Source organism: Oryzias melastigma, linkage group LG5, assembly GCF_002922805.2.
Source record: "Oryzias melastigma strain HK-1 linkage group LG5, ASM292280v2, whole genome shotgun sequence".
NCBI lineage: Eukaryota > Metazoa > Chordata > Actinopteri > Beloniformes > Adrianichthyidae > Oryzias > Oryzias melastigma.
The window spans coordinates 33,329,383-33,344,541 of record NC_050516.1 but is presented as its reverse complement, the minus strand read 5'-3'; the positions used below and the strand labels follow the sequence as shown (position 1 = coordinate 33,344,541).

The 15,159-nt window shown below is 38.4% G+C and overlaps 1 protein-coding gene across 1 annotated transcript; it reads right to left on the bottom strand.

Annotated features, from left to right (window-relative positions):
• Positions 1–984: 984 nt before the first annotated feature.
• pfkmb (phosphofructokinase, muscle b) lies at positions 985–14,401 on the bottom strand. Its single transcript, XM_024271209.2, has 22 exons — positions 14,204–14,401; positions 11,368–11,441; positions 10,638–10,715; positions 10,237–10,426; positions 9,990–10,155; positions 9,881–9,925; positions 8,803–8,911; positions 8,611–8,706; positions 8,443–8,535; positions 8,230–8,355; positions 7,999–8,063; positions 7,845–7,908; positions 7,609–7,755; positions 6,197–6,267; positions 6,036–6,123; positions 5,809–5,961; positions 5,573–5,737; positions 3,728–3,789; positions 2,899–3,010; positions 2,727–2,826; positions 1,631–1,736; positions 985–1,372 (listed from the first exon to the last, which is right to left on the bottom strand). Exons 1-22 carry the CDS (start codon positions 14,286–14,288, stop codon positions 1,231–1,233), a joined length of 2,337 nt encoding a protein of 778 aa, XP_024126977.1. The 5' UTR covers positions 14,289–14,401; the 3' UTR covers positions 985–1,230.
• Positions 14,402–15,159: the final 758 nt, after the last annotated feature.

Sequence of the window (15,159 nt, the reverse complement as noted above, 5' to 3'; positions counted from 1 at the left end):
TGGCTGGGCTGGGGCCTGCACTCTCTGTGTTCCTGTGCCTTCCTGCTCTTGGGTGTAGGGGGCCTCTGCGGCGGTCCCACGTGCCCTGGTCTTACTTAGTCCTGGTTGTTTTATGATGTTGCTTCCCTCTGTTGCCCGGAGCGAGGGGCCCCCTGCTTGGCTCTCCTGAACTGTGATATTTGACTTATTTTAGTGGAGACAATAACAATGAAAAAGGGTCCCCTATTTTCCCTCCTCTCGGGTTAATGCGGAACAGCATTCAAACTCAGAAACAGAGGAAGTGGCTCTCATGCAGACACACCCCCACGGTGAGATGAACCAACAGTCACAAGGTAATCTTCGACAGGATCAGTGCTGTGAAGGCTTTCAGGTAAAGCTCCGTTTATTCATACAGCAAAAAACAACAGATTTCAGCACTTCCCCTCAGATCCAAAGACTTTCATTCAGATTCAGGGGCAGAAAAGCTCCGTAATGAGATCTATTGACTTGATCGTTAAAGAAGCTGCAGTCATGACTTGTTATTTGACAACACAGACACTTTCATTGACATAAAAACTTGCTTTTGAACCATTAACTACCCATTTTGAACCACTGACTAGAATTTTGAGAAAGTGACTCACTTTTGTTGGTTATCTATTATGTTTTGGAGTTTGCACTAAGAAAGAGAGCCACCAAGGCCTTGAAATATAAGGAAAGGGTCATGGAGAGGGGAGGAGTGTAGGTTCCCATGACAACAGGCTCTGCTTATCACACTGTCAGCGGATTGTTTTGGCTCGGTCCAAGGGAGTGTGCCCTTGGCTCGGGAGTTATTCATGATATATTTTGCTGCCTCTGAGAAAACCCAAAATGACACATCCTTCACAAGCATATATCCTGCAGTAGGACAGCTGTGTCAAAGGTTAAAGGTATAAAACTGATCATATCCAACTCCTCTAACAAATAAAGGAATATGAATCACTTTGGGTGAATGTATAACAACAAACGTAAACTCCATTTATATTTGTTTTATTGCTTTTATTCTTTGAGTTTGTTTAAAGCACACTGTTAAGTGTCCCAAAAGTGTTTTGGAAGAACTTTAATAAACTGTGACATCTTTCGTTTTTCTTGCAGTAAAGTGCAACAATGATCACTTTCTCATGTGATCTGAAAGGTTTTATTGAGTAACTTTGATTTGTATTGCACTGGTGTTAGAACTGAGTTCTAGTAGTTTTCCATATATTCATATGAAGGCTATTGAGGGACTAAGCCTCTCCTTTTGATGACGTGTTCCATCGCTGCTTTGTGAGAAATATCCAGGTTGATCTTGTACTTTGCCAGGATCTTCAGGATGGGCCTCAGTCCTAACCACCACTGTTTCTTTGGAATACGATGTCTGCAGAAGACAAGATCAGCTCATCAAACGCTTCAGTCTTTATGTTCTTTGATTTACTGTCATTTTTTAAATTGTTAACACGATTATTCCAGTAGATTTTGAAGGAGAAAAGCGTCTTTTCTCCTTTAAAATCTACTGGAATTATCGTGTTATTGGTTGAAAAGTTATTTTGTGTTCAAGTGTCACTGATGATGCATTAGACCTTCAACAAGACAGAGATAGTAAATCTAAAGGTAAATAGTGTTAAAGAAGTCTTACTCAAAGTCAGTTTCTTCTTTGAGTTCTGCCAAAGGCTGGAACACCAAAGCTCTCTTCCTCATACCCAGCACACAGGCGGAGTCTTGAGAGTTGGCAAAGATGCGACCTAAAGGAATGGAACATGGATAGGGTAGAGCTGCCACGATTAGTCGATTAATCGACTATTAAAATGTTCGACGACTAATTTAATAGTCGATTAGTTGTTACTTTACATCATATGGAGTCACAGTGTAGTAAAGTTGAAAGCTATAATTGCATTCTCTTAGCATTTTGGAATATTTTGGCATTTATTAACGCTTTTTAGGCTAATTTGGAGTTTAGCTAATATTTCAGCTGCATGCTAGCTATTTTTGCTAATTTGAGCTTTTTTTGTCTTTTAGGTTGTTTTGGAGTTTAGCTTATATTCCACTTGGATGCTAGCTGTTTTAGCTAATTTAGGATTTTTTTGTTTTTTAGGCTAATTCGGAGTTTAGCTAATCATTCAGCTGCATGCTAGCTGTTGTGGCAAATTTTGGCTTTTTTTTGTTTTGTTTTTAGGCTTTTTTGGAGTTTAGCTAATCATTCAGCTGCATGCTAGCTATTTTGGCTAATTTATGATTTTTTCATTTTTTTATATAATAATTCAGTGGCATTGTATCTATTCTGGCTAATTTAGGATGTTTTCAGTGTTTCAGGCTATATGGAGTTTAGCTAATTTTTCAGCTTTATGCTAGCTGTTTCGGCTAACTTAGAGTTTTTTCAATTTTGTAGCCTAATTTGGCATTTAACTGATATTTTATCTGGCTATCAGCTTCAGCATTTTCAATTGTTAGCTTTAGCAATTTCAACAATCAACTTCAGTGTTTTCAGCTATCAGCACTAGCATCTTCTCCATTATCACAGATAACGCTTTATATCTAGTTTTTAGTTAGTTTAAAGCTAATGATGGCTAAGATCTGTGTTTTACATCTAGTTTGCGTATGACTCGATTAGCCAACTAATCAGAAAAAAATAATCAGTGGTTAGTCGACTATTAAAATAATAGCCTGTGCCAGCACTTAATATAAACATGTATGTGCAGAGTAAAAACAATCTGTAATATGTTGGGAATTCCAACCATGTCTGTAGCATTCTTTCAGCTTGTCAGTCAACCAGAGGACAGACTTGATTCCCATCTTTGTGCCGAAGTTCCTGTCAAAAGGACTTGGAGTGCCACCCTGACAGAAATGGAGATGTTATTATTTTTTATGCTGAAACAACAAACCCAGAAGAAAAAAAGAGAAACAAACCTGCTGCATGTGTCCAAGAACATTCTTCCTGCAGTCGAAAACTCCCTTTCCCTCCTCAGAATAGAGGTTGAAGATGAAGTCGGTGGTGTAGTTAGCGTTGCATTTCTCATTTCTTAAACACAAGTAGGATTTGAGGAGAATTATGAACCTTCACATTGACAAGGAAAGGTGATTTAAAGACCCACTTTAATAAAAAAACAAAAGAAAAACAGCTTCTGTTGTTTATAACATGTTTCTGTGGCATTTTTTCAGATGAGGGAAGGACATTTATCAAGAAAATTTAGATTAAAACTACATTTCTTTATCAAATTGTTGTGAATCATTAACAGACAAAATAATATTGTTTACAAAGTTTGTGACAACGGTCTAGGAGGCGGAGCTACAGTCAGTGGACCTCAAGCTTCCTGATCTATTCACTAACACACAAATAGATCCATGAACATCTTCGTTTTCCTCGTCTGAGCTGGAATCTGGATCAATCCGGATATCTCTGATATTCCTCATCATTTTTGTTTCTCTTATGTTATGTTGGAGGTGTGAGGGGCTGTAAGCTAATAGGACAGAGTGTAAACAAAGGGATGATGGGGAGTCAGGGCAGGCTTACTCTGTGGCTACAGTCCCGCCCACGACTCTTAGGTGAATTTCTGATGAACTGCTGTTGCTCTGCAGACATTATCTCCCAAAAAATGAAATTTATTTTTTAATTTGTTGCTAAAATCCGCATAATCATGATTAAAAACCCACTGGGAACACTTTGAAAATCGATAAAAAGATGATTGGATGATCGGAGTGGGACTTTAAAGAGCTTTGAGGAGATATTCTTTCAAACCTGAGAATGAGTCCTCTCTTCACTGTTGTCTTCATCTTCTCAACCAGATGTTCTACATTCATCTACAAACACACCAACTGTTAGTTTAAAACATTTATTTATTCCTAAAAAAGTTTATGGTTACGTCCGAATTCCCTCCCTACTGACTATATATCACGTTTGTCATTTTCTAGCGCTGTTCGAATCTACAATTTTAAAATCAAGTGCACTAGAAATTTCCCAGAAGTCTTTGCGAAACTAGATTAGTGAATATAGACCACAATGCATTGTGGTCAAACATTTTTTGCAAAAAAAAAAACAACCTGTTTAATTATAATTTTAAATAAACTTTCTACATTTTTATCAACGGAGTACAATAGAATCACAAATAGATGTCGTAAAATGTTTGTATTTATTTGTTTTTCACTTTGTGAAATCGGTGATATCCGGTGTTCTGAGAAACGAAAAGTAGTGAGCATGGTGTCTGAATTCCTTTTAACCCTTTAACACCTGAGGCGTCGCCGGTGACGCTTTAACACAAAATCTTTAACGTATCGTTGAGCCGCTTTTTTCTTTCAGAATCTACTGGAATTATCGTGTTAACAGTTGAAAAGTTACAGTAAATGAAAGAACATAAACACTGGAGCTCTGGTGTTGAAGGATTATAATTCAGGGCACTAAATATTATTTTAGTAGTAAGGGAAGGGGTGTCATACTCAATCACACAGGGGGCCTAAACCCAAAACAAACCTTATATCGCGGGCCGAACAGGATAAACATTTATTAAATACACTAAAACTAAATTTTTAAAACTTTAAAACCATAACTTTTTATCATAATTATGAACTTGACATATAACATTAACTGCAATAATGCTAGTGTAAATTCTGAATTTGGATGCTGAAGATGCTGAAATTGATAGCTAAAAACATTAAAGCTGATAGCTGAAAACACTGAAGCTTCAGTGTTTTCAGCTATCAGCTTTAATGTTTAGCCAGCTAAAAAAAATGAGCTAAATGCCAAATTAGCCTTAAAAAAACACTTAGGTACGCAGCTAGCATGTAGCTGAAAAAATGGCTAAACATCAAAATATCCTTAAAAAATGAAAAAAAGCTTGAACTAGCCAACCTAAAAGAAACTTGAAATAAAAGCCTAAATTAGCCAAAGCAGCTAGCATATAGCTGAAATATTAGCTAAACTAAAAACAGCCTTAAAAAAACTACAAAAATGTCTAATTTAGCCAAAATAGCTAGCATGTAGCTGAAATATTAGCTGAACTTAAAAACATCCTAAAAACTAAAAAAAAGCCAAAATTAGCCAAAACAGGCTAAAAAAAAGCCTAAATTAGTCAAAGTAGCTAGCATGTAGCTGAAATATTAGCTAAACTCAAAAACAACCTTAAAAACAAAAAAAGCCTGAATTAGCTAAAACATCTAGCATGTAGCTGAAATATTAGCTAAGCTCCAAATTAGAATGTTTAAAAAATGTTAGTAAATACCAATAGTACAAACCCAAATAAACCACAATAAAAAGCTAGCAGAATGACAATTTTCAAAATGTTAAAAACTTTAACTGTTTAACATTATTATTAATAATAAAATGCAGGAATATTATTCCAGAATAAATCAACTTAAACCTGAAATAACTTTCAATATTTTACTCTCTATAAAACTATATTTTGAAATGAGAACAAGATAACATCGAATCATTAGTAACAATACAATAAAATGATCTGGAGGGCCGGATAGAATTACCCGGAGGGCCGGATCTGGCCCCCGGGCCTTGACTTTGACACATGTGATCTAGGGATCAGGATGGGAATTTGGACATAGCCCATGTTTTGCTACGTGTCGACTATCTGCAGACCTCAAGGTGATGAATGTTGAACGGCTCTTCGTAAATGTAGGCAGCATCAGCTCCAGACGCCAACCCCGCCATGGTTGCCAGGTAACCACAGAACCCTCCCATGGTCTCGACGATGAACACTCTTCTCTTGGTGCCAGCAGCAGATTGCTTGATCCTGTCACACGTCTGTGGACAAATGACATCAAAGGGAGTTTGTTTAGGACGGACGGATGTTTCTCAAAGGGTTTCCTGTTTACCATGGTGATCATGTTGAGGGCGGTGTCGGCTCCGATGCTGAAGTCGGATCCCGGGACGTTGTTGGACACGGTGGCAGGAACAATCACGAGTGGAATGCAGAGCTCCTCGTACTTCTCTCTTGCTTGCACCATCTCCAGACCTCCCAGGAAAGCCTTGAGGGAGGCGGGAATGTCATAGGAGTTAAACTGGGACTTGGGCAAATCCATGTGATGAAGGTGGAGCTCACCTCAAAGCCCCCGATGATGACAATCCCGTGGATGTTGAACTTGGTGATGCTCAGACTGATTTCCTCCATGAACTCATGTGGCAAAGATCTTCATAAAAAGAGACATTTCCCTTAATATTGTGCTGATATACGTTGACATGAAACCACAGAATGTCATGTACCTTTTAGTGCCTAGTATGGACCCCCCCTTTCCCGTCCATCCTGCCACCCCCGCCCAAGTAATGGGCTCGATCTGTGGAGAAACCCAGCCTGTTCTCAGTCTTATGTGTGAATGCTTAGTCAGCATCTTGGTATCAAAACGTTCAGCTCTTCAGGACATCACTGCTTGGATTTTGGGTTTTCATAAACTTTATAGTTTCTGAAATATTGAGCAAAATACAGGAAATGAATGAGAAAGTCTTCAAATTTAAAAATATTAAGTAGATTAGTAGCAAGCCTTTAAATATATTCATGGGCTATGTTTTCATCTGTATAGTAATTTAAAAATAATTGAGTTTACTTAATATTTTAGCAACAAGCTAACATGTTAACAATTTCTTATCTACTGAGGTTTAGAGTTTAGCCTCTATTTTTGAAAAAGGCTAACGTTTTTGATTAATTTAGTTTACTGAGGAATTTTAGGCTATTTTTTGGGGCGCTAATTTGTCATCTATTGATGTTTTTTATGCTAATTTGAGGTTTAGCTAATACTTTAGTGACATGCTAATGTTTTTAGCCAATTTGATATCCACTGTTTTTTGGCTAATTTAGAGTTTAGCTTTTATTTTAGCAACAGGCTAATTTTTTTACTAATTTAGTTTACTAAGGAATTTTAGGCTATTTTGGAGTTTAAGTATTTAAGCAATGTGGCTAACATTTTTGACTAATGTAGTTTATTGAGGATTTTTTTTCTATTTTGGAGTTTAGCTAGTATTTAAGCAACGAGCTAGCTTCTTGGCTAATTTTGAGTTTACCTTATTTAGCAACAGGCTAATATTTTTCGCTAATTTGTTAGTTACTGATGTTTTTATAGCATAATTTAAAGTTTAGCTTCTATTTTACAACAGGCTAACATTTTTGAATAATTTAGTTACTGAGAATGTTTAAGCTAATTTTGAGTTTAGCTTCTATTTTAACAACATGCTAACATTTTTTACCAATTAAGTTTGTTGAGGGTTAGTCTAATTTTGAGTTGAGTTAGTATTTAAGCAATGAGATAGCTTTTTTGAAGTTTAGCTCATATTATTATTAAGTAACACGCTAAATATGTTTGCAGAATTGGCTTGTATTGGGGATTTTTAAGCAATTTTACTACAAATTTTTCAGAAATGTAGGTCATCTTCAGCGCTCTTTCATAGTTCTTTAATAAAACTTCCAATCCTTTGGCAAATGCAACATTTTGCAAGTAGCTTTTTCAGCAAATATTCCTTCAGCAATTAAATTAAATTGTCACAATTTTCAGCAAAAAGCTTCAGCATCTTCAGCGACTACTTTCAGAAAAAAGCATTCACACTAGAGTTATTGCAGCTAATGCAACTGATCTAGTTACAAATACTGAATAAACTAAACCCTCATGTGAGTGTAAAGACATTACCATCCCATGAGCCAGACCATCGAAGCTGTCATGCACTGCCAGCATCTGATGTCCCTGGAGGAGCCCGATCCTGACCGCTGCTCGGACGGCAGCGTTCATTCCTGCACATGGAGCGCCTACGTTCAATATGGCGATGTTGATGTTACTCTGGTACAGAGGGATGAACAAAAACGTCAGGATGAGACACAAGAGTTCTGTTTCAGGGGTAAACTTGAGGAAAAAGAGCCTTTTCTTACTTTAGTTTCTGGTGGATGGATGTGGGCGAGCATTTTGTACGTATTCCAGTTATTCTCAAAACTCCTGAGTTCAGAAAAGGGACAAGAACGAGATGTTTGAAACATGAAATAAGATATGACTTAAAAAAAAGAGAGAACCATAAAAGAGCCTCACTTTCCCCTGAGCTTCACGGCTTCATCAAACCGGCCTTCAGCCATGGCTGTTGTGACATCCTTAGTCTGGCACGAAAGCAGAAAATGTTTGAATCAGTTTAACATGAATTGATCCGGTTTTCCTACAAGCTTCACGTTGTTCCTTGTTCAGCATCTGCTTTAGTTTGACCCCATTTTTCAAAGGTTACTCTTAAATAGTAATAGCACTGTGAGTTGTGGAGGGTTGACGCACCACTTGCACACACTCCATGAGAGGCAGCCGGACCGCCATGTTTCCAGACAAGCTGACCACACAGGCCGGCGTGTCGGGCGTGGCTTCCAGGAGGGCCATGACGGCCTCCACCCCCATCCTGCTCGCCTGCATCATTCCAGTGACAGAGTGCCAAGAGACTTACTCATCTCACAGGATTACAGAATACATTCTAGGATTTTAAAGAAGCCCTACCAGGATCCGGTCGAAAGCGGAGGGCGTTCCTCCTCTCTGCACATGTCCCAGGATGGTGGTCCGGGTGTCAAAGCCGAGCTTCTTTGATACCAGCTACACATCCAGACAGCAGCACAACTTGAGTCTGGTTTACATATTTTAGTGAGCCACAGTGACCTCCTTACTGACCTCCTTGATCAGGTCGCAGGTGATTGGTTTACCGTGGCGGTCTATCGCCCCCTCAGCAACAATAATGATGTTCAACCGAGAGCCACGGCCTCGTTGCTGCAGGAATCAAAGTGAAGATTCACGACTCAATACGAACGATTCTTCAAATGAAGACAACCGGAGCATGAATGTAGTTCTGAGTCATCCATCTACCTCTGTCAGCCTCCTGCACAGATGATCCTCCCATCCCTCATCAGGAGGCATCTCCGGGATGAACACCCAGTCGGCTCCACAGGCCAGAGCCGTCACCAGAGCCAGGTAGCTGCAGACAAACGGCGCTGGTGTGATAAAGATCTACGTCTTACTCATTTCAGGGCAGTTATTTAACACATTCATCATTTATCTAGTAAATCTTGCACAACAATGTTTTTTTAATTCAAGACTTATGATTGTGACGTTGTTGGCATTATTTTCTCATGTGTGTACAATCGCAACTCTTACAGGGAAAAACATCTGTCTTAGTGAGGTCTGTAACGATTCATTTTAACAAGGATTTGATTCATTTCATCATTTGTGGTTGTTGATCAGATTCATGGCCAATATTGGTTCATTTTGAACAATCCGATTGACCCAAAATGGATCCAGAACTGCTTTGAGCTCGTTTTCCCTCCTCTTCCTTCCTTTTTCCCCTTTTCCCCCATATAAGTCAATGAGAACGGCGTTTTGTTTGCCGGTCGCTAGCTAAAGCAGAATGAGAGCGAGCTGACGTCATTGTCGTGGAACTGCAAACTCAAACTGATTTATGAGAAACCTTTTGCGTAACGAGATGTAAAAACAAAAAACTGTCTTCATTGGCTTTAATTATGTCACAGAATGAGCGATCTTAAAGAAGCAAATGGAAAAGATGTTCAGAGAATTGTTTTTTCATTTTATTTAAGAGACAAATAAGGCAGTTAGACTGTGAAAATGAAAAAGCATTTCTGTTCATGCATTTTAATTTTTAAACCTGATATTTCTAATTTAATTTTGGTACAAATTTACAGAAAACCTTTTGAAAATGAAATGTCATTTTAATGAAGTTACAGAATGAGCTGTGTTGAAGAAGAAAAAGAAAAAGATGTTCAGAGAATTTCTTTCTCATTTCATTTAAGAGACAAGTAATGCAGTTACATTTTGAAAATGAAAAAGAATTTCCAGTATTGACTTTTATTTTGAATTATGAGTCACAGACACTTCCCTACAGTTTTGCTCTCTCGGTGGTCTACCCGGTGTGTGACTCCCATGTACTTACCCACAATGCCGTCCCATAACTTCCAGAATAAAGGTCCTCTGGTGACTACAGAACAAAAACATCCTGTTAGACGTCTGTCTCTGAAACGTGAACACGTCTACCTGCGTACCTCTGCGCCGTGGTGGTGATGGCGTCCACTATCTCGATGATGCGATGCAGGGCGGAGTCAGTGCCAATGGTCATGTCAGTTCCACAGAAGTCGTTGTCAATAGAGCCCACCATGCCAACAATGTTGAGGTGGGAGGAACTTTTTGCCTCAGTTGCTGTGATTTTTCCTGATGAAAGTTACAGTTACGTTTGAGATCAAATCCCCTCTGCTTGAATGTGGTCTGGACTCTGAGGGTCAGGCCTCGTACCGTCTTTTATTAGATCTGCTAGGAGATCTTTCCACTCCGTCCGGAACTGGTTGGCGCCTGTCAGACTGCCGTCGCCCCCAATGACACACAGGTTGGTGATGCCCAGCTTCACCAGGTTGTAGGCAGCCTTCGTGCGGCCCTCCTTTGTGCGGAAATCTTGACATCGGGCGCTGCCGATCACCGTCCCACCCTGATTTTAGGGTTTCAGCACCGAGCGATGAGAGGAAGAGGGACGTTAGCAGAAGGGGGGAGAGGAACTGAAACCTGAATACTTCTGACTATGAACCCTGGCCTTTAATGTGACCTATAACACTCCAACACACACACCAAAGACGGGTAGTGATAACAGCCCGTAGACGTAAACACAGAGATGAACAGGCTGCTGCAGGACTGGTTCTTACCAGCTGCAGCATCATCGACACACTCTCCCACGTGGCCGGGCGAATGTGGTCGCCTCCATCCACCAGACCCTGGTAACCCTGACAACAACCAACGGACGAAACAGAGACTTTTTAAAAAATACTTTTATAAATATTGAGCCCATTTGGACACCATACATCTGTTACACCAGTCTCAATATAGCCTCTATACCAAACGCTTTAATCTTTAAATGACAATTTATGGGTTATTCTTCATTTTCTTTTCCAAACTGGAACTCTTTAAAATTAATTTAATATTTTTATTATTATTATTGATATCTTTTTCTCGTTTTGGTTGACATTGCTGCAAGAATCCTTATGATTCAGTACAGAGATATGTTGGTAAATATGTTGAAAAGGCAATAAAATCATATTTAAAAAAAAAGAAGAAATGGTTTTAACAACAAAAAAAATGATGTATAGCTAAAACATCCAATAAAAGAAGAGTGGATGAACTGATATATATATATTTATATATATAGATGAAATGGCAAAAGCCTCAACTTTAGTCTAACGTATATTTTTATGGTCATAATTACACACATATGAAGATTTGATGAATCAGAGTCAAACTGTTATACTTTATACTTCAGGACACGTCATTTCAAGCATTTTTCAACAGTTTATCAACTATGTTTTCGATTTAAAGACAGATTAATCACATGTTTTTTCTTATTTAGACTATAAGTTAAAGATAAAAAGCGTTACTTACCTCGTGAACAAAGTAAACCTTGGCTCCAGTGTACAGTCCCACTCGTACTGTGGCTCTCACAGCTGCATTCATTCCTACAGAATAAAGACGTCAAACTCACGGCGCCAAAAACACACAGTAGGTCACAGGATATACACTCATTAAACACATAAAAAAAGTAATTGCTAAAACTTTTGAACTTGAAAAATGTAACTTTATAAACATAAATATGAATAAAATGAATATTATTCCAGGATAAAAACAATTTAAACCTTAAATAACTAATATATTCTGTCAAAATTAGACAAGTTAGAAATAAATGAAATGTTAAAAGAAAAAACCTCAAAATTTCTTTACTTGTATGTCATTTTAAATAAAAAATGAAACTCCCAAAGATTGAGCTCTCCATAAAATATGTCCCGTCATCGTTACACCAGATAACATCGGCTGTTAATGATAATAATAATATAAAATGATCTGGAGGGACGGATAGAAAACCCCGACTTTGATGAATGCTATAAGGTTCATCTATAGTTTTTTTATTTGTAAGTCTTGTACACAGTGTGTTTTATTGTGCAATCCCATGAAAGATTGGATAACTTTTATAGTAGAAAAGTGTCGTTTTACTACTGATAAGTGATATTTTGATTGATTTTAGTGTCATTCTACAATGAAAAAAAAACTCAACAAAATCAAGAAAAATAGATCTTTTAATTCTAAGTCAGTCATTTTACAAATCTTGCAACTTAAAATAAACTGGGTCCCTAGATTTGGGCCCTTAGGCGAGACCCTTGACGCTGCTGCCTAACTGGGTCCCTGTGCCCCTCAAGTACAGGGTTGTGTCAGGAAGGGCATCCGGCGTAAAAACTCTGACAAATCACTGATGCCAAACAGTGGGTGCTGTTACGCTGTGGGGACCCCGAAAGGGATAAGATGAAATTGAACTACTACTTGCAATTTAAAAAAACTTATTTGAACTATTCAACAAACGATTATTTTAATAGTCGGCTAATCGGGTAACACATGAAGTGGATGTAAAGCACACATCTCAACCATCATTAGCTTTAAACGAACTATAAATAAAGACAATTAAGATGATAGTTTAATAAACTTTTAATGAATCGTGCAGCTTCTGTCCTTCATTAGTTTCTGGGATTAAAACAAGATTAAAATGAATGAGGTCGACATCTGAAAGAAGGAACTATTTTTCACTAAAGATAAAGTTTTGGTGTCATGAACTCAAATATTTAAAAAAGTACATTTTTTTGGTGCTGAACGCAATCAACGTTGTTCAACTTTATTACACTCTGACTCTATATGATATAAAATAAAGACTAATCCACTATTAGATTAGTCGTCGACTATTTAAATAGTGGATTAGTCGACTAACCCAGGGGTCCCCAAACTACGGCCCGTGGGCCGGATTCGGCCCTCCTCCCCATTTGGGCTGACCCCCAAACTATTTTTAGACATTTTTCCAGTTTTTTAGCCTAATTTAGCATTTAGCTAATATTTAGGCTACATGCTCGCTGTTTTGGCTAATTAAGTGTTTTTTTTGTTTTGTTTTTTGGCTAATTTGGCAAAATGCAAATATTTTAGCTAGCTATCAACTTCAGTGTTTTCATCTAACAGCTTGTGTGTTTTAGCTATCAATTTAAGCATCTTCAGCCATTAATCTCTTGCAGGTAATGCTACATATCTAGATTTTAAGATGTTTTAGTATTTTTTCTGTCAAGATTACAGAAATGAATTATTTAAATTTTGGCTGTGTGTGTCTTTCTGGGAAAACCGTAAATGTTTACATTTAGGCTGTGATTGTTACACTTTTTTTGTCCTACAAACTGATGCCGCCCCCATCAGAGATAAAAACAGTTATGTGGCCCTATTAGAAAAAGTTTGGGGACCCCTGCATTAATCCACTATTAAATTAGTTAATCGACTATTTTAATAGTCGATTAGTCGACTAACCGTGTCAGCCCTAATTCAAACATCAACTAAAATTTACATGAATGCAAGAGAAGTTGTGCATCATTTAATTCAACTTTTGAAAATATTTTTCAATATAATGTAAACACATTACCTTATAAATACATTTGTGACAAAACAACAACATTTTCATTGACTAAGATTCTATGGTAGTGAACTACAAGCCCGGTTCTGTAACTACTTGTCCTGCTGGTAATGGAATAAGCCTCCAGCGTCCCTCTAGAGGGGATCACTTAAAGGACAAGATGTGGATAGATGAACTCTGGGGGTGCCAGCAGCATCTCCACTTACAGTGCAAAGGTGGAGAGTGCAGGAGCGTGAAGCGGCCCACGTGATCTACCTCACTAATTCACACACGAGGCGGAAAGACGGAAAGGTCACGCCACTAAAATTACTCCTCATAACAGATACGGTCCTAGACAGAAGCGGGGAAGCCAAGAAGAAAAAGCTGAGGTGAGAAGATAGCAGCGAGGGGTCACTGTTAACTTTCAAAGGTCAAGGCAGACACGTCAAGTTAAAGGTCACGGCCTCGATCTGTGGTCGCACCAACTTCGATCCACAACTTCTAAGTTCTAAGTAATCCAGGAAAATAATCTGTAATTAGTAAAAGGGGCTTTTAAAGCAGACACAAAACGAGAAAGTCACAACTGTTTTAACCCTTTAACACCTGGTGATGCTTCAAGACAAAATTGTTGACTTACTGTAACTTTTCAATTGTTAAAAGGATCATTCAGTAGATTGTGAAGGAGAAAAGCGGCTCAACGAGCCGCTTTTCTCCTTCACAATCTACTGGAATGATCCTGTTATCGGCGAGAAAGTGACAGTAAATCAAAGAACAGAAACACTGGAGCTCCGGGGCCAACAGCCTTACCCTGCGCATCGCCTCCGGAGGTCAGAACAGCAATGGCGCGACCCTCGCCCATCTTGGTGGGGTCGATGGGGGCCTGCTGTGCCATGGTCCTGGTCCTGGAGCGGGCTGACAGGCAGAGACCTGAAGTGCAACCGTCCTGCTGCACTGCGGGAGAACACAGCACAAGCAGCGCCGCCTCCGTCTGGCTGGCACGTCCCAGAAGTGCCCAGCTTAACTATCTCCTTGGCAGACATGGAGGCACAAATAGTTGTGCTGACGCATTTAGACATGAGCAGTACACACAGTAACACACAGACAGTAATACACACACAGTAACACACAGACAGTAACACACACACAGTAACACACACAGAGTTAGAAGTATTAAATTCACTGCTCTGCCCCTCAGCGTTGAAATGTTCCAATGAAATATTTCACTGTGTTGAACATATGAAGTTTGTTTTTATATTTACATTTAGCTGAAATTCATAGGTGTACATTTTGGTCGGTTTGGATGATTTATAAATTTCAGATCAAACTAGAAAAGTTGCATTATCTGCGATAATACTGGTTTGAATGATTTTAGCTGAAAGTGGTCGCCGAAGAGGCTGAAGCTTTTTGCTGAAAATGGTGACACAGTTTACTTTAATTGCTGAAGGGACTTGGTAAAAATGTAAAAACTATTTGCAAAATATTACATTTGCTAAAAAAAAAAATGATTAAAGAATTATGGAAAAGCGCTGAAGTTGACCTACATCTCTGGTAAAATTGCTTAAAAATCCCTAATACATGACAACTTTGCAAAAATATTTGTTGTTTTGCTTAAATATAAGCTAAAATCCAAATTAGCCCAAAAAACATTAGTATTTGCCAAATCAGACTAAACTCCAAAATAGCCTAAAATTCCTCACTAAACCAGATTAGTCAAAAATGTTGCTGAAACAGAAGCTAAACTCTAAATGAGCCGAAAAAACACA

Excerpts from the sequence above, each read along its gene's own strand:
- pfkmb (XM_024271209.2), bottom strand. The coding sequence starts at position 14,288 with ATGGCACAGCAGGCCCCCATCGACCCCACCAAGATGGGCGAGGGTCGC. Across the intron at positions 8,536-8,610 it reads CCTGCGACCTGATCAAGGAG|CTGGTATCAAAGAAGCTCGG; the intron begins GTCAGTAAGGAG and ends CTGGATGTGTAG. Across the intron at positions 3,790-5,572 it reads TCAACATTCATCACCTTGAG|ATGAATGTAGAACATCTGGT; the intron begins GTCTGCAGATAG and ends GTGTGTTTGTAG.